The sequence below is a fragment of the Eublepharis macularius genome, chromosome 12, assembly GCF_028583425.1.
Source record: "Eublepharis macularius isolate TG4126 chromosome 12, MPM_Emac_v1.0, whole genome shotgun sequence".
Taxonomy (NCBI): Eukaryota; Metazoa; Chordata; class Lepidosauria; order Squamata; family Eublepharidae; genus Eublepharis; species Eublepharis macularius.
In genome coordinates, this window is record NC_072801.1 from 80,354,357 (window position 1) to 80,372,877 (window position 18,521).

The 18,521-nt window shown below is 55.1% G+C and overlaps 2 protein-coding genes across 12 annotated transcripts in view; one reads left to right on the top strand and one right to left on the bottom strand.

Annotated features, from left to right (window-relative positions):
• The first annotated feature begins 6,641 nt into the window (after positions 1-6,641).
• On the top strand, positions 6,642-9,723 carry GP1BA (glycoprotein Ib platelet subunit alpha). The gene is made up of 2 exons (XM_054994563.1): positions 6,642-6,709; positions 7,762-9,723. The coding sequence occupies exon 2, from the start codon at positions 7,762-7,764 to the stop codon at positions 9,721-9,723; it is 1,962 nt and encodes a 653-aa protein (XP_054850538.1). The 5' UTR covers positions 6,642-6,709.
• Positions 9,724-10,771: 1,048 nt separating this feature from the next.
• The window catches only part of MINK1 (misshapen like kinase 1), a 44,357-nt gene continuing 36,607 nt past the window's right edge, over positions 10,772-18,521 (bottom strand). For all 11 annotated transcript variants that reach the window (XM_054995089.1, XM_054995082.1, XM_054995081.1 and 8 more), the window contains 9 exons: positions 18,067-18,178; positions 17,593-17,751; positions 17,368-17,511; positions 16,834-16,968; positions 15,845-15,945; positions 13,347-13,496; positions 12,848-13,007; positions 12,628-12,767; positions 10,772-12,112 (listed from right to left, as the gene is read on the bottom strand). In XM_054995089.1, coding sequence (XP_054851064.1) covers positions 12,029-12,112; positions 12,628-12,767; positions 12,848-13,007; positions 13,347-13,496; positions 15,845-15,945; positions 16,834-16,968; positions 17,368-17,511; positions 17,593-17,751; positions 18,067-18,178 — 1,185 coding nt within the window. In that variant the 3' untranslated portion in view covers positions 10,772-12,028. The remainder of the gene's footprint in view (positions 12,113-12,627; positions 12,768-12,847; positions 13,008-13,346; positions 13,497-15,844; positions 15,946-16,833; positions 16,969-17,367; positions 17,512-17,592; positions 17,752-18,066; positions 18,179-18,521) is intronic.

Below are 18,521 nucleotides of genomic sequence, written 5' to 3' on the forward strand. Positions count from 1 at the left end.
AAGAGACAGGAGATTATGGAAAAAATAAAAGCCAAGGAGATACAATTAAAGAAAAGATCAGGGAAAAAGAAGATATATCAGGACATTAAAATCCTTCAAGAGCAGTTGATGGCAATGAACAATAAGGAATTGGAATGGAATCTTAAGAGAATGAATCAAAAGTCATTTGAAGGGGCAAATAAACCTGGGAAATATTTGGCGTGGCAATTAAAGAAGAGAAAGGAGAAGCGGACAATAAATAAAATATGTGATGACAATAAAGTTTGCCTGGAACAGACCACCATTAGCAGAGCCTTCTATAAATTTTATGCAAAGTTATATAATAAAAAAGAAGTGAACAAAGACTCAATAGCGAGTTACTTGGGTAAAATGAAGCTCCCAGTAATTTCGGAAAGATGGAGGAATAAACTGAACAGTGAAGTAACGGAAGAAGAGTTAAGGAATGCAATACAGTCAACAAATTTGGGAAAGGCGCCAGGCCCAGATGGACTTGCAGCTAAATTTTACAAGGTAATGGCCAACGAACTGGTGCCATTTTTAAGGGAAGTGATCAACGGAGTATTGAAGGATCAAAGGACTCCAGATACTTGGAGCGAGGCCAACATATCATTGATCCCTAAAGAGGGACAGGACTTGACCAATGTTAAAAATTACAGACCTATTTTGTTATTAAACAATGACTATAAAATTTTTGCGAAGATACTGGCGGAAAGAGTAAAAGGATGGTTGTCCGAAATTATTGCGGAGGAACAAGCTGGTTTTTTACCAAATAGACAAATTAAAGACAATTTAAGGACAGTGATAAATGCTATTGAATATTATGACAAACGATGCGATAAGGAGGTTGGTTTCTTCTTCGTAGATGCTGAAAAAGCATTTGACAATTTGAACTGGGACTTTATGTTTGCCACCATGGAACAGCTACAAATGGGGGAAAGATTCATAAGAGCAGTGAAAGAAATTTACAAAGACCAGAGTGCAGCAATTGTGGTGAATGACGAGGTGACTAAGAAATTGAGTATAGGTAAAGGTACAAGACAAGGTTGCCCGTTGTCCCCACTGTTGTTTATTTTGGTTCTGGAAATATTGATGATACAGATTCAAGAAGACGATGCAATCCGTGGAATAAAAATAAAAGACTTTTCCTATAAGGTCAGAGCATTTGCGGATGATATAATGTTAATTGTAGAGGACCCAATTGAGAACATGCCAAAGGTAATAGAGAAAATTAAGGAATTTGGAGATTTGGCGGGATTTTATGTAAATAAAAAGAAGTCAAAGATATTATGTAAAAATATGACTAAACAAAAACAACAGCAATTAACGGAAATAACAGACTGTGAAGTAACAAATAAGGTGAAATATCTGGGAATTGAACTGACTGCAAAGAATATAGATCTGTTTAAGAATAACTACGAGAAATTGTGGACACAGATAGAGCAAGACTTGATTAAATGGAATAGATTGAATTTGTCATGGTTGGGAAGAATTGCAGTAGTTAAAATGAATGTGTTGCCGAGAGTGATGTTTCTGTTACAAACAATACCAATTATCCGGGATTCTAAGCAATTTGAAAAATGGCAGAGGAAAATATCGGATTTTGTCTGGGCAGGCAAGAAGCCTCGAGTGAAAATGAAAGTATTGCAGGACTCAAAAGAGAGAGGTGGAATGCAGCTGCCCAATTTAAGACTCTACCATGATGCAATTTGCCTGGTGTGGTTGAAAGATTGGATGACGCTGAAAAACCGCAAACTACTGGCCTTAGAAGGATACAAAAAAATATTCATATGGCACGCATACTTGTGGTATGATAAAGTAAAAGCAGACTCTATGTTTTTGCACCATTACATTCGGAGAAGCCTCTTCACAATTTGGAAGAAGTACAGAAGTTACCTACAGGAAGGAATACCTGCCTGGGTGGTCCCATACGAAGTAATAGATCCGAGAACTGTCGATAATGAACAACAATGTTTAACGTATAAGGAGATAACAAGAATAGAATCTTCTAAAGTAAGAATTAAAACGCAGGATGAGTTGTCTCCAAGTTATGATTGGTTTCAATATAGACAGATCAGAGATCTTTATAACTCGGAGTGCGTGAAGGGAGGGATAAGAATGGAGAATTCGGAATTAGAGGAGGTAATTTTGCGAGAGGATAAAAAGGAAATCTCTAAGACTTATAAAGTGTTGTTAAAATGGTTGACAGAAGATGAGATAGTTAAAGTTCAAATGGTGAAGTGGGCAATAAATTTTAACAAAGAGATAACAATGGGGGCGTGGGAGCACTTGTGGAAAAATACGATGAAGATCACAACATGCACCAATATTAAGGAAAATGTTTATAAAATGATTTACCGTTGGTATTTGACACCAAAGAAAATTGCACTAGGGAATTCTAATATGTCTAATAAATGCTGGAAATGTAAAAAGCATGAAGGATCGTTGTATCACATGTGGTGGACTTGTGAGGTAGCTAGGCAGTACTGGGGAGAAATAACAGAAGCAATAAGCGAGATTTTACAATTTCAAATTAATAAGAACCCAGAACTCCTACTACTGAACTTGGGAATGGAGGATATTCCAGCACAATACAGGACGTTGTTATTTTATATGACAGCAGCAGCTAGACTTTTGTATGAGCAAAAGTGGAAAGTACAAGAAGTGCCAGCTATGGAGGACTGGATTTACAAATTGCTGTACATGGCGGAAATGGACAAAATGACAAGGAAACTGAGAGATCTCGATCCAGGACAGTTTAATATGGATTGGGAGAAGATGAAGCAATATTTGGTGAAAAAATGGGAGGTGGGAGGAGAACTGTGGCAGTCTGAAAATTACTGAAATACAATAAAAGAAGAGAGAAGTGACTTTACCAGGGGGAGGGAAGTTAAAGAAGTTCTAAGCAATTGTTTTATTAAATTATTATATACGGTATTAAACTATAGAGGTGTTATTTTAAGAATTATAAGGGGATAAGTTAACTAAGTATGTTTCCGGCGGATAACTGTATAATAGGTAAACTATATAATCAAAATAGAATGAATATAAGAAAGGTGGAAGGAAGTAAATAGCTACATATAGAGTACAAGTTAAATTGATTGACATATTGAATGTATACAATGTTTATAGAAGCACTTAGAGTTATGCAGAATAGGGGACAAATTGATTGTCCCATATTGACGAGACTAGAATGAGTAAGATAGAGTATAGAGTACAAAAATCAGGTAAAATGTTACATTATTAAAGAATATATGCCAGGAATGTAATACTTAGTTTGATAAGTTAAGTGGGAAAGGGAATAGAGATAGCACTGTGTTATAATAGATAAGCTTAGAAGAGAATGAAAGTATATGCTTAATAGAATAAAGTAAGTCTGAAATGAGTAAGGGAAAAAATGGACAAGGGGTTGGAAAACTGTTGGAAGTCAACAAAAGGGGGGGAAAGGGAGGGGGTTAGAACTGGAATATTTAAAGGGAATTGATTGTAATGAGCATTATATTGATTTCTAATCCAATAAAAAAAAATTTTAAAAAAAGACAGCAAGGGACGTAAGAACTGGCAGGTGAGGGGTTTGTTACCGTGATGGTGGTACATTCTGGGAGAGCCAGGTTCAAATCCCCCTTCAGCCATGGAAGTGGACTGGGTTGCACGCTCTCAGCCCAACCTACCTCACAGGCTTGTTGTGAGAATAAAATGAAGGGGGGAACAATGTAAGCGGCTTTGCCCCCACTGGAGAGAAAAGGGGCTAAAAATGGAACGAAATGAAAAGCTAAAGGTTTTGCTTTTCATGGTAGCGCTGAGATGATAAAAGACAGGATCTTAACGGGACTCCGTTCAAAAGAAATTCAAGAGAAATTATAGCAAGAAGAAGGCAAAGGCACTAAAGAGGCATGTGCGAGTGAAGTGTCTAGATCAAAACTGAAAATATTACAGAATATATCTCAAGAGGTGGAAAGGAGGGAATTAAGACGCTCCTCCCTGTGTGCAGGGAGCCAGCCCCCCCGCCCCCCCCCCAAACTCAGGCTTAGTCCGTGTGTAAAGAGCCCCATGCTCAGTCAGCAGGGATGGACACAAGGGAGCTGGCTGTCTTTTAAAACTAGACAGACAAGCAGAGCAGGCCAGAGACCTGGATGCCTCTTTTCTCAGGGTTTGGACTTCCCATCCCTCGCTCTCCTAACCCTTCCATTTCTCTCAGTTACAAACTAACTAACATTCAGCATCCAACTTGTTCTCCTTGGACTGTTTTGTTTGCATTGCTTTTGATTGTATAGTCCCAGTCCTATTGCAATGTTAACTGGATGCTGTTTTATGCTGCCTGGATGCATCTTTTTATGTTGTGTAATCTACCAAATTTTAGCAAGAAAAGTGATCAATAACTAAGTAGCAAGTAATTTCTTCACCTACTCCCAGCTGCCCCTTAACTCCTCAAATGTAGCACCGCGTTCCCCTCAGTTTAGGAGAAGCCAGGAATCCTGCCTCCGTTTCCTCGACTCACCCCTCGCTCTGTCCCACTCTTCTTCTCTTCACCCTTCTCAAGACCAGCCAGCCAGCCAGCCTCTCCTTTGTGCTGCTGGCTGCCCCCTCCCCTGGCAGGACAGAACCCAGGCACGAGGGCTGCCAACTGGCCTGGCGAGAAAAATGCCTTGCCCCTTTAATAGCAGCTTAATGGGGTGGCGTTTTCACCTCCGTGCTATGAAAATCTCGAGCTGCCTGGGCTTACCTATGAAGCCTGATTAAAGGCACAGGGCAATTTACTCCAGCCCAGCTGGCAACTCTGCCAGGCCCTCTGGCCCCCGCTGCTATGGAAGGGGGAAGCGGAAACCCAGGGCCTTCCTTTGGGCTTAGATCTCCATCCTGCCACAGCTTCGCCTGGCTCTCAGTGATAAAACCTAATGCCTTCCCCCAGTTCTAAGAATAAAGTGCCAGTTTATTCCTGGGCATACCACCCTGGCATTGGGCTACAAGCAAGATGCAGCTGCTTCTGGGCAGAAGGAGCAGCTGACACCACCCAGCACTTCACAGGGGGGTGGGGGGATGGGGATTCTCACTCCAAGCCCCACGTGTCCCCACCAGGCTGGTGGCTCAGTCCCTCCTTCTTTGGCCCATTTTCATATACTCAGCAAGAGACTCTTTCCCACTGCTTATAAGATACCACAACTGAAGACATACTAGAAAACCAGAAAGGCCCTGCTGCTGTGGTGTACAATTCTGTCAAGTCATAGCCAGCTTATGGTGACCCCTGCCGGCGTTTTCAAGGCAAGACACTAACTGAGGTGGCTGGCCATCGCCTGCCTCTGAATAGCAACCTGGGTCTCCCTTGGAGGTCTCCCATCCAATTACTAACCAAGGCCGACCCTACTTAGCTTCCTAGATCTGATGAGAGTGGGTTTGCCTGGGCTATCCAGGTCATGGCCCTGGTGCTGTAAGGTATCCAAAATTCACCTCTGCAGCTGCAGGTGATGAAACAGAAGGCCATGCACTTCCTGAGACCTGATGGCACTTGCGTCTGTGTGGATGTAGGCTAGGGGCAATAGGACCTCCACTTACTCCACCCACCCGCCCACACAGTGATGTGGGAAAGGAACCAAACTCCGAGGAAGGCAAACACTAGCAACTCACATCCTCTGCACTTCCTAAAAGGTTAAAATACAAAGGGTGAAGCCGGAACCAGGGAGCGTGAACTGTCCCCAGGAAACGGTCAAGGATGAAGTTGGTTCCCAGGTCTGCCTGCCATTCCGAGTTCATTTTTCAAGACTCCAACCATAAATATTGAATAGGGAGCCGGGACAGCTGCTTTTCTTCTGCAGCCCAAAATAAGCCTTGGACCATCCCAAGCGACACACCTCGAGGCTCAGGGACTCCGACTAGAAGAGGAGCTCGACTGAACCCTCAGCCAAAGCCTGGGTGTTGCATTCACTGGGCGTGTGTGGGTTGGCCTGGGAAGGCACACAGCTGCCCCGATTACGTCTTCCGAGCACTTCTCTAGTACATGAACATTGTCTTCCTAGGGGCAGCCCAAAAAGAAGCTCTTGGTGCCGGACCCTGTGTTTATACTGGGCACAGTCTAGAGAGCCTCGGGGGCATCTGGCCCAGGACCACCTACAGCTTACTTTAGGGTGCAGAAGGGGTGGCGCTTCCTCAACTCCTTATTCGGGACAGCAGCATAAAGGCAGGCGACTCCTGGGGGTGCCTGACTCGGGAAGCCCTTGGGATGCAGAGCTTTTGATGTGTTGTCAATGTTTGTGCTGGGATCTGCGAGTAAAGGAAGTGGAAACTGCAAATAAGGACCTGGGGTGCAACTTCAGTCTCGGGGGGGGGGAGTCCAGTGCCACCATAAAGACTCGCACAATTCGATTCCAGCACACACTGCATGGCCTAGATAGAGCCTGGGGCTCCGGCTCCCCAGCATTCCCTCCAGGAGGCTTGTTAGCCAGTAAAACTATTCAGACAGATCACGGAGGTTCAGGGCAGAGCTACACTACACACTGAAACCATTTGGAAGCCAGTTGAATGCTGACGGTTTTCTACTGGGAAAGGGGGGCTCCGGAGAGTGCTGAAGTGAGAGGGCAGGAAACCAGACGGCTTCCGGAGGCTGAGATGAGCGTAGGATTGGGGGGGGGAGCAATACACAAGGCCAGGAGGCTTCAGAAAGGGCGGCAGAAGGCAGCCTGTGCTTGGCTTTGGAAGGGTCGGACACACTCCCTGCAAGGTAGGCTCTTCTTCTTGCCATCCTCACATCCCCACCTGCGGCTAGCGTTCAATCAAAACATAAAGGGGCTTCCTTCACAACTCAAGAAGTGGGAAGGGGCATGCAGGGGCCTACGGGGATGGCCTGTGAGGCTGCTGGGGGCTTGGTTTGCCACGTCAAAACCCATCTACCTGCTGCTGGGAGTGTTCTTAGAATATTGCCCTTTCAGCCAGTCTTAGGGAACAGCAAAGCAAGGCCAAACAAAAGTAGGACCCAAAAACTGTTGGAGGGGTAAGTCCTTCCCAAAGTACCATGTTTTCTTGTTTGGGCAGCCCCTGAAAAAGAGCCAGGACTTTTTTTGCTGCTGCTCGATAGGCCACTCTTGGGTCTTAGGGGCTGGAGTTACAGGAGGGGAGGCCTGGACAGCCGGTTAAGAGAAAGGTCCCCGCAACAAGAGCACCACAGACAGGGTGGGCTCTCCTTTAAGCAGCGGCTGGGGAGACGTCTGGCAGGGCAGCTGGCGCTTCATGTTTCCCGGCTGCCCTGTGATTCTTTGCCAGGATGGTCACTAAGTTGACTAAATGGGATTCGGGAGAACCGCAAGCCCTGCCCCAGGGAATTCTGTGCGTGCCCAGGATCCTTTTGAAAGCGGCTTCACTAAGCTGGCCAGAAGGTATCTTGCGAAGAGCCCTGCCTTGGCAGTGGCAAGACGGGAACGCTGCCTGTCAGCACATGCCCAGACTGTGCCGTATCTCGTTCCCATGCCAGGTGGCCCACCTCTGGTTCTGCTTGGGCTCCCCTGTTTCCGAAGCAAGTGGGAGCACCTGCAACTCGAGACTGGGGGAAGCCGTGCTCTTTTCTCTTAAGGAGGAAGGGTGTGTGTGTGTGACTGCTGTGGTTCTGCGAGAGACATCGTTCCTCACCTGTAAAGACACATCCCCCTTGCTGGCCCCCCTGTATTGAAAAAGGGTGCCAAGCTTCTGGGTGGGGGGGGGAGAAGCAGCCTACACCACCTTCGGTCTGAATTCCGACCCCTGAGTTGATGCTTCGCTTCTCTTCTCTTCCCCCCGGAGATGCTGCCGCGCCTCGTGGCCCCCCACTTGGCCCTCCTGCCCCTCCTGGCCCTGGCAGGGGCCCAGGCCCAGCAAGACCTCTGCGAGCAGGAGATGAACAGGATCAAAGACTTGCTACAGGTGAGCTGCGCAGGGAAGGGGCTGTCCGGGGTGCCCGCGGGGCTGCCCGAGGCCACGGGCATCTTGCTGCTGGGCTCCAACCGCCTGGCCAGCTTCTCCACGGCTTGGCTGCAGCACCTGCCCGACCTGACCGACCTGGACTTGTCTTCCAACGGGCTGGCGGGCTTCGAGGCCGACGCCGCTCTGCCCCGCCTGCAGGAGCTGGTGCTGTCCCACAACGCGCTGGAGAGCCTGCCCGCCCTGCGGGGGACGCCCCGCCTGCGGCGCCTGGCCCTGGGCCACAACGCGCTCGCCTGGCTGCCCGAGGGGGGCTTCCGCGCCCTGGGGCGACTCGCCGACCTGGAGCTGCAGGGGAACCGCCTGGAGAGGCTGCCCGCCGGCGCCTTCGCGGGCCTGGCCGCGCTCAAGGACCTGGACCTGTCCGACAACCTCCTGCAGGAGCTGCCCGCACTCCTGCTGGCCGGGCTGGGGGCGCTGCAGACGCTGCGGCTGGAGAGGAACCGGCTGCGGGCCGTGCCGGAGCGCTTCTTCCCCAAGGACCACTACTTCGCCTACGTCTACCTGGAGGGGAACCCCTGGCTGTGCGACTGCGCGCTCCGCTACCTGCGCACCTGGCTCCTGGGGAACGAGTTCTGCGTCTACAGCCGCGTGCAGGGACCGGACAAGGAGATCACCGAGAACGCGCCCGAGAACGTCACCTGCCGGGACCCCCCCGAGCACGCCGGCCACCCGGTCATGCACTTCCGGGCCGCCTGCGGGGAGGAGAGCACCGAGGCCCCGCCTGACCCCAGCGCCGCCCCCTCCGCCGCCCCGGCCCCCTCCAGCCGGGCCGCAGCCACCGCCCCGGGGCGCCCTCCTGCCTCCACCGCCACGCCCTCCACGGCGCCCTCCTCTGCCACCTCCATTGCGCCCTCCAGCCGGGCCGCAGCCACCACCCCGGGGCGCCCTCCTGCCTCCACGGCGCCGCCCTCTGCCACCTCCATTGCGCCCTCCAGCCGGGCCGCAGCCACCGCCCCGGGGCGCCCTCCTGCCTCCACCGCCACGCCCTCCACGGCGCCCTCCTCTGCCACCTCCATTGCGCCCTCCAGCCGGGCCGCAGCCACCGCCCCGGGGCGCCCCCTTGCCTCCACCGCCACGCTCTCCACGGCGCCCTCCTCTGCCACCTCCATTGCGCCCTCCAGCCGGGCCGCAGCCACCACCCCGGGGCGCCCTCCTGCCTCCACGGCGCCGCCCTCTGCCACCTCCATTGCGCCCTCCAGCCGGGCCGCAGCCACCACCCCGGGGCGCCCTCCTGCCTCCACGGCGCCCTCCTCTGCCACCTCCATTGCGCCCTCCAGCCGGGCCGCAGCCACCGCCCCGGGGCGCCCTCCCGCCTCCACGGCAGACCTGCCCGCCGCCCCCTGCCTTTGCCCGCTGCCGCCCGGCGTGGCCTTGGGGCTGAGTGGCCGGCAGCGGGCGCTGTCCTGGGGCGCCTGGCTGGCCGCCCGCCGCTGCCCGCTCCGCCTGGCCCTCTACGCGGCCTGCCTGCTGCTGGCGGCCCTGCCGGCCCTGGCCCTGCTCTGCCTCGGGGCGCGGCTGTGGCTCGGCCGGTGCCCCCGCGGGCCAGCCGCGTACCAGCCGCTGCAGGCCGTGGCGGCGGCGAGCCACACGCGCCCCGAGCCCGGGGGCGGCGGCCGGCCCCGCCGGTACCGCGCCTGCGAGAGCCGGGAGGTGGGCCCCCGCCGCCACGTCTCTTGGCTCCTGGTGCCCTTGCCGGGCCCCTCCGGGCAGTGGCCCTGGGAGCGCGCGGGCGGCCTGGGCGCGGCGCCGGACGACTCTGCCGCCGCTACCGCCGCCCTGTAGGGCCGGGCCGGGCCGGGCCGGGCCGGGCCGGGCCGGGCGGCAGCGGGAAGGCTGGTGCCCGCCTGAGCAAGCCGGAGCCCCGCCGCGCAAAAAGGAGCAGGCGAAGGGCGGGCAGCGGCCGCAAGCCCCGCCGCAGGTTCAACCGAGGCGCGCCGCCTCCCCTCGCGTCTTCGCAGCCTGCCGCCAAGGCGCGGACGGGCGGAGCCGCCCCTCCCGAGTCCGGCCCGCGCGGCGCAGCGTTGGGGGCGCTGCCCGGTCTCCTCCCGCGCACTGGCTCTGGCGGCAGGCCTGCCCTCCGCCTGGCCCCCGGCGCCTGCCTGGCAAGGGCTCTGCCCAGCGCCGCCCCCCTGCCCCAGCCACCGGCCCGTGCAAGGGCTGCCCTGGGCGGAACGGGGGCCTCGGGCACAGGCCGCTGAGAGCAAATGGCGCCCTGCGGCAGAGATTTCTGGTCTTTTACGGTGCCTGCTTGGTCCGAAGTTGGTGCCGCACCCCCCCCCCCCCCGCCGCCGCCGCGAATAAAGCCTTCCATCTGTTTACTTAGAACTGTTTTCCATTGAGGCGCTTCTAACTGTAATGGCAGCACGCCCCCCCCCCCCAGTTAGAGAGAAGGGGGAGCAAGAGGGGCTGGCGGGGGGGGGGGGGGAGAGGGGCTTTCCTCAGGAGCACACCGCCAAGCCAGGCTTAATCTTTGGGGCAGCCCCTGCACAATCAACCTAGCCTCAACTCGTGGGAATGGAAAGCCGCTGGAGCCAGGGGCCCACGGAGCAGGGGCATCAGCTCTCTAGCTGGCCCCACCCGCCTCCAAGCAGCCTGGGCTGCAGGGCAAGGACTGCCCACCTGCCCCGCCCCAGAGCTCCACAGCAGCAGCCTGGGCTCCCTGCTCAGGTCGGCCCAACCAGACTCGGGGTGCCCTTCTCCATCAGTGGAAGAGGGGCGCCCTGGCTGCCCGCAGCCTGCTCCCAGCTGCCTCCCCTCTTTCCCCCAACTGAAAACAGAAGCCTCCTCCCTCCCTCCCTCCCCACAGGGGTCAAGGAGACAGACACGCAACTGGAGATTTGGCTCTTTTATTAACAGATAAGATCTGGCTGCCACTCTGGAGGGCTGGGGGGGGCAGCTCCTGTTGGTCCTCGGCTGGGCTGAGGACAGAGGGTTATATACAAATGCAAGCAAAATACACAAGAAATCAAATCACCTGGGGGGGGGTGCTTGTAGAGGCCCTCCCTCTTAGCCTGCACCCCTTCCAGCTGATCAGCCAATGCCACAGTGTGGGACCCACCCCCAGGCAGGATTCTGAGGGAGGCTGGAGCCGGGGAGGGTGTGGGGGCCCCTCTGCCAAGGTAAGTCCTCTGCTGGGCCTCCCCCTTGGGTAAACCCCACCAACCTCCCTGATTGGGGGTGCATTAAAGTGCTTTGTTAGTCAATAATTAATTGCCATTAGAAAATAATGATTAAAGCAAAATATACATAGCTCCTCCCATGCAGGGTGAGCGAGGGGAAGAGAGAATCCTCTGAAATTGTGTACATCCACACACAACCTGTGCCTTTTGGGGTGGCAAAACACCCCCAATGGGTTCCCCAAACCCTGCAGTGACTTGGGTGAGGCAAAGCCCCCCCCCCCCATTCTCAGCCACATGGAGGTGAGCGCCAGTGTGCGAGAGGCAGAACAAGGGGGCAGGAAGGGGGGTTACATGCCACAGGAGGGGGGGGGTGCTTGTGTGCTCACAAGTCAAGCGCTGCTGGCAAGGGGAGTAGGGCAGAATTGGATGGGGCATGTCACAGTGGGGGGGGGGCAAGGGAGATGGTGCCTGGGCTCTGATCCCTTCCACGAAGCCAAGCTCACTTCCCTATTAACGACTGGAAAGATGGGGCGGGGGATTTCCCCACAGCCTGACTCATTGAACACCGGAGGCTCCCCCCTTCCTGGGCACTGAAACTGCTGCAGCATTTGAGACAGGAGGGCTACTGGCCTCCCCTCCCACCCACCCACGCAGCAGCACTGTGGTGTGTGTGCACACACGCGCATGCATGCGTGGTGGCCACGAGAGGCTAGAGAGTGGCTCTTTCCTAATACTGCCCTCCCAGAAGTTCCCATTGTCTCCCCTTTCTTGGGTGGAGCTTAGGAGGACTCGCCCCTTCCCCAAGGGCAGACAAGGGGCGGGCTTGTCAAGGCATCGGTTTCACTGATTGGTCTGCTCCAGTCGTCATGAGCTCAGCAGGGAGGGGCATCTGCCATCCTCTTCCTCCTCCTCCTGTCTCCTGCTCTCTCCAGCACAGGCGGTGGGAGGGTTGATGTGGCCCCCCTGCCTCACCAGTTCATAATGCAGTTTCTGTTCAACGTCATGAAGTAGACCTGGCTGCTGCCTCCGGAGCGCACAGAGGCAAAGAAGACCTGTGGGGAAGGCAGAGTGGGCAGCACAGGGTCACCCTAAGCCCTGCTCTGGGGAGAACTGCTGCTTCCCACAGACCTGCTCCAACTCCACGCCACAGGGGCACGCTCCGGGCCTCCCCCCCTCCCCCCCGGGCCTCCTTGTTCTTGGTTCCCCAAGGGAGTGGGAGAGACCCCCCAATTCCAGGCTCCCCCCCCCGCCACACACACACCTTTGCTGACCCTGTAAAGCAGCCCTCCAGCTCAGAAGTACGACCAATGAAAAGTCCTCTGCACATGGAGGCCTCTCGCCTATGGGCTACGGCACAGCCTGACTGACTCCCACATGCTGGCCAAGCAAGACCCTGACCTGCTCCCACTTGCGAGAACTGAGAGGATTCATGCCGCCCCCCCCCCCGCCCCCGCCCCCCCCCCCGGCACTGCAAGCAGCAACCCCTGCTCAGGCAGCTCAGGCTGCAGAGTCGCGCCTCTTGCCTTTCCCACTCGGCAGTAGGAAGAGGAGAGAGAACTTCGCGCACCTTGTCATTTCGCTCACACAGGAACTTCAGGCGCTGGGCCCGCTTGTGCATGAAGACACCGTCCAGGTGCCCTGTCTCCACCGAGCGGATCTCAATGGCTTTCTCACCCCACCCCATGATCTGATTGGAGCAGATGTAAGCTGGGGGGGGGGAGAAAGAGGTGAGGTCTGCAGCCCAGGTCCCAGCCCCCCCACAGCCAGCCCCCCCTTCCTCAGCTCACCGACAGAGGTGGGCATCTCTCCCCACTGCAGCACGACGTCCTTGATGATACGCCCGTAGGTGTTGACGTAGACCCCCTCGTCTTCATAGCAGAGGAGCATCTCCATCCCTTCGGCGTTGGGCAGGAAGATGATGGCGTGCGGGGTGATCTGCGACTGGATCTGCAGTAGAACAGCAGGATTTGAGCCCAGCGGCCGCTGTCCAGGGCGGGAGCTCCCGCGAGTCAGAGCTCCCTTCTTCAGGTACACGTCTGGCAGGTGTCTGAAGAGGGGGGGGGGGGCTGTGCCTCGCGGAAGCTCCCACCCTGGAAACCGGGCCGGTCTCTAAGGGGCCGCTGGGCTCCGATCCTGCTGTTCCACTACAGGCCAACAGGGCTACCTACCTCAACTAGATCTGCAGTGGGTGGGAAGAGAAGAACTTGCTCAGGTCCTGCCTGGGCACAGTCTGGGGCCCCCAGCCCCACCGGGGGGTGCTGCCCGCCCGCCCGCCCGCCCACTTACATGCACAGGGATGTAGATGTCATAGTTGTTTCCGGAGTCCACGTCTATGGCATGGAAACCAGCACAAGACCCGTAGATCACTTTCAGCCGCTGCCCCTCTTCCACGGTCAACTCCACTAGCAGCGGCCGGTGAGGCAGGTCGGCAAAAGACTGAAACGACAGAGAGTTTACTCACTTATTTGAAGTATTTATTATATGTCTGCTTTTCTCCCGAGGATCTGCCCTCAGCCCTGTACTGTTCTTCACCCTTATATATAATGGACTTGGATGAGGGTGCAGGCGGTGCTCAACTGGGAGGGGCAGCTACTATAGCAGAAAGAATCGAGGTCCAGGACGATCTTGACAGGCTGGAAAAGTGGGCTAAGACTAACAAAATGAATTTCAACAGAGGTAACTGTAAAGTTCTGCATTTAGGTTGGAAACAGCCAAATGACAGCCATATTACAGGATGGAGGAGACCTGACTCGGACGCAGGGCACGTGAAAAGGACCTGGGGGGTCTTAGTAGACCATACCCTGAACATGAACCAGCAGTGTGATGTGGCAGCTGAAAAGCTGAGTGTGATTTTGAGCAGCATCAACAGAAGTATGGTGTCCAGATAATGTGAAGTGGTGGTACCACTTTGCTGTGCTCTGGTTAGACCTCACTTGGAGCACTGAGTTCAATTTCGCGCATAGTGTGTAAGAAGGACATTGACAAACTAAAACATGCCCAAAGGAGGACTACAAAGACGGTGAGGGGTCTGGAAACCAAGACCTATGAGGAAAGGGGTTGAGTATGTTTAGCCTGGACAGGAAATGACTGAGAGGGGATATAACAGCCATCTCCAAGTATTTGAAGGGCTGTCATATAGAGGGTGGAGCAGAATTGTTTTCTGTTGCCCCAGAGAGTCAGACCAGAACCAACTGGTTAAAATAAAAGCAACAGAGCTTGGGGCTAAACATTACGAGGAACTTCCTGACAATCGGAGTGGTCCCTCCGTGGGAAAGGCTCCCTCGACGAGTCACTTATTTATTTATTGGATTTATAACCCACTCCCCCCATGAACGGGCTCAGAGCAGACAACATCAGTATTAAAGTTACAATAAAAGCCACAAACAAACATATACTTCAGCAATAAAACAACTCTAGACAGCGGCCCATAGGGAGGTGGTGGGCTCCTTGAATGTCTGTCAGCGATGCTGATTCTACAACACCGTATGAGCTTAGGCAGACTGTGAGGGGGAGGGCAGGAACGGGGGGGGGGGTGTCCAGACCGAGGCTCTCGTGGCCCCTTCTTACGTGCCCAGGGTAACGCTGACTGCCACTCTGGGGTCAGGGAGGAATTTTCCTCGAGGCCAGGGACATGGAGGCTTTTTGCCTTCCCCTGGGCACTGAGCAGGGGTCATGGAGGGAGGGGGAGATAGCTGGGAATTTCCTGCATTATGTTGGGGGGGGGAGTGGACTAGATGGCCCTTGGAGTCCTTGCCAGCTCTCGGATTCTACAATTCTTTGAATATGAACGATTTCATAAAGCAAAACACTGAACACCCAACGTTAGGAAGTGAAACACTTTTGCCCCAACCAGCAGAACATCCGTCCTCTGTTCGGGCTCCGGCTGCCCCCAGAGCTCCCTGGAAAAGCTCCGTTCCACTGACTTGGCAGGAAGCCAGCAGATATGGAAGCACCCCAAGGCGATTCTTCAAGGACGTGGCCTCTTAGTCGTGCAGGATTTAAAAGGTGAACACCAACACCTGGAAACTACCTCGCAGCCAGACAACGGCCCTCAGGATAGGAGCAATATATGGTCCCCCAGGCAACAACTGCAACAGCATTTCACACCAGCTGCAGTTTCTGAATTGCCTTCAAGGGCAGCCCCATGAGGAGCACATCACAGTAATCTAGTCTCAATGTAAGTGGACCACGGGAGAGCACCGCCCAATTTCATCATCAAATGTAGCTGGAAAAAAACTCATTTTTCACTGCCACGGACCATCTGTTTTTCCTTCAACGGGGGACCAGAATCCAGCAAGCCTCTAACAATAAACAGCTGCACACCATGAGTGGTAAGAAGAAGAAGTCTGAGAGGAAGAAGCCCTGCAACTCTGGAGCCAGAAAGAGAGACGGAAGAGCTCTCTGGGGGGCATCTGGGGGCGGCGGGGACGGGGACGGGGGGGGACACGGGACCCCCCCTCTGCTATTTCAGATCCCAGTCTGGCTGATCGCCTAGCACAAAAGCCCACCGGGTTCTGCCAGGCTGAGACTGCACATCTGGGGGGAAGCCGGGCAGCCTCCGCAATTGACTCAGCTTTCCCCTACCCTGCCCCCCCCCTTGGCAGCCGCCACTCTTCAGTTCTCCCTCCATCTATTCTGCTGGTGGTGACCTGCCCCCACCCCCCAGGGGAAGTAAAACCGATTTCAGAGCTCTCAGCAGTGTTTCCAGAGCTACCTGTTCCCGAGAATGCGGGACTGCAGCCCCTCCCAATCCCGCCCCCCAATACCTTTTCCCCTCCCAGTACCTTGAAGGCCATGAATTTGTGGTAGGGCTTTGGGGCCCAGGCATAGACCTCCACGGAGTTCTTGAGCGCGATGACCAGGAACTTGATCCGTTCGTACTTCACTGCGGGCGAGAGTCAAAGGGAAGAAAAACGGACCCTCCTGGGAGAACCCCACGGCAAAGAACTTCACAGTGTTCAGGGGGGAGCCTGAGGCATCCCTGGGAGATCTCGAGGCTTTAGACGCTCTGACTGTGATCATGCAAGAAAAGGGTCCCCCTCTCCACGGTGGAGGCAGCACGGGCTTCTGCAACGGAGGTGCCAGGCTGCAGGGAGTGGGGCCCAGTCACAGCCTGGGGGTGAGTTTTGCTACAGCTCCTCATGTATCAGTGGTTGGGAAGGAATTCTGGTACTGGTGCAACGGGGGACGTGGCTTGATGCGCTTGCTCGAGTCAGGTGGAGCTCTCTGATCAGCAGCTTTCAGTGTTTTCTCTCTGCTTGGCCCACTCAGCAGTCCAGCCGGGGAGGGGGAGTGGTTTGGTCCTGCCTTTTTTGTTCTAATTTGAGCAGAAACGCCTTTGGCGGAAGGGAGGGGGGAGAAACTGATTTCCAGACCTCCACCCATCCATCTCACGGTTTGATTTTATTGCGTTTCCAATGAAGGATGCTGTTGGATTCTCTTTTAAGAGGAAAAAGAACGGAATCTGACAAATTAATAACCAGTGCTTTATCAAGAGGACTGGACTTAACGGTTTGAACTCGAAGACTTCTGCTTTGCTCACCAGCTGGAGGAAGGTCCTATCATTAGAGCACCACGATCCAACCTCCTCACGCCTTTTTTGAAAAGTGAAGGATTTTTTTTAAACATCGGACCTTCCGAATGCAAGGATGCTGCGCTTGGGCCTACTCAGCCGTTGCTCTTTCAGGGCCTGCCTTGCTGCTCCCCCCCGCCCCGCCCCCCCCCGTCTGCTGATTACTGGGGCGGGGAGGGGGCAGGACCTGCTGAGACTTACCCACACGGTAGTGAACACAGCCCTCCATGTCCCCCACGGTGGTCCAGCCCTGCTTCTTCTCCACTTCAGGATCATTGTGCAAAATTTTGTTCCGTAGCCAGGAGAGGTAGTAGACACGTAGCTTGTTCCTCTTCCCTAAGAGAGGGAGGGGGCAGCCAAAGCATATCACTTGCTGGGAAGGGGAGGAGGTGCCCGGACTTCATAAACGACAGGGAGGAAGCAAGAGAGGCCTGCGGCTTGGGCGCCTTGGCCCACCCCCAGCAGTCCTCAAGAGGTTTCCCGTCTGCTTCCTGGGGGTCCTCCTCTCTCTCTCTGTCCTCCAGACCACCGTCCACAGCTACCTGCTCCTCAGTCAGACACCGCTCGGTCCAGAACACCAGTCATTTCCACTTTGGCTGGCAGGAGCCCTCCAGGGTCTTTTAAACGAAGACTGAGCCCGAGACCTTCTGCGTGCCAACCCTTCAGGGTTCTGCTCACGGGGGCTGGCACCCTGACATTGCACCCAAGTTCTCCCTTCCTCCCCTTGCCCCTCACCTGAGATGGTCGTCAGCAGGTTGAGCCCTTCCAAGACATCCATCTGCTGGAACCGTCGGCGGTTAATGAGGCTGTACACCTTGCCCTGCCCGCTTCGGTCCAGGAGCATCAGCCCATTCTCAGTCCCCACCAGCAGGTTGACTCCTGCAGGCACAAGGCAGACAGGACAGGTGAGCTGCCCTCACCTGTGCCACTTGCCCCCCCCATCCCCCCCCCCATCCTTACCCCAAAGGGCGGCGCACAGAATCTCCGAGTTGAAGCGTTTCTTGTACTTGCGGATCTCAGGTGTGTCGCTGTGGGGCCGCGTGTTTGTGGGGTTCACGTTGACCACGGAGCCTTTCCGGGCTTCCAGCTGCAGCTGCTCCAGTCTCCCTGGGTCAAATGCTGGAAACGCGTCGCACAGGGGGACCGACTGTAAGGCCTGTGGGCTTGGTCTGCGCCCATCTTTCTCAGACCTGGGCTCAGTCAAGTCTGGATGGGATGCCAGGCTGGCTCTTTATCTCCCGGTGGCAGCCCAGGTCTCTGGGACGCAGCAGGCTACGCATCCCGGGGTGTTGTCCTCATCCTCCTGCCAACGCTGGAAGGGAGTGGGCCACGCCTCCCCGTGGGCAGGGGGCGCAGCTCCAGAGCTCTGCATAGCGCTCGGCCCCTCCCTTCCCCCAAATCCCTGTGGAGGGTGTCTCCCTCCATGCCCCTCACCTGTTATGGGGACCGTGTCTCCGCTTCCGCCCGAACTCTGGTAGATGCCCAAATCCACAAACATGGTGAAGGAGCTCTTCCCAGGGGCTTTCACCAGGCCCCGTGACTGATACTGTGATGAGAGGGAGAGAGGAAAAAGCAAGCAGGGGCTTCGTTTCCAGGGCCCAGGGAAGAACTGCGTCCCCACAGCCCCCTCGGTGCACGAGACCTTTACACGGCCTCCCCAGACCTCCCTGAGAGGTCCCTCCTAGGTGCCTCAAGCACTGGCCTCTGCCCCAGGAGGGTTTCAGCTTGCAGTGGGGCAGCCCCCTCCCCCCAAAAAACAAGGCTTAAGGGGGTGCTGCCTAAAGCACAGGAAAAGTGTCAGCAGAAGGAAATCGAAGCAGCCGAGGAACAAGTGAGCCAAGGCCACGCTGTGCCCGCCGCAGAGTGAGACAGGGACGCCTGGCAGCCTT

Excerpts from the sequence above, each read along its gene's own strand:
- GP1BA (XM_054994563.1), top strand. The coding sequence starts at position 7,762 with ATGCTGCCGCGCCTCGTGGCCCCCCACTTGGCCCTCCTGCCCCTCCTG.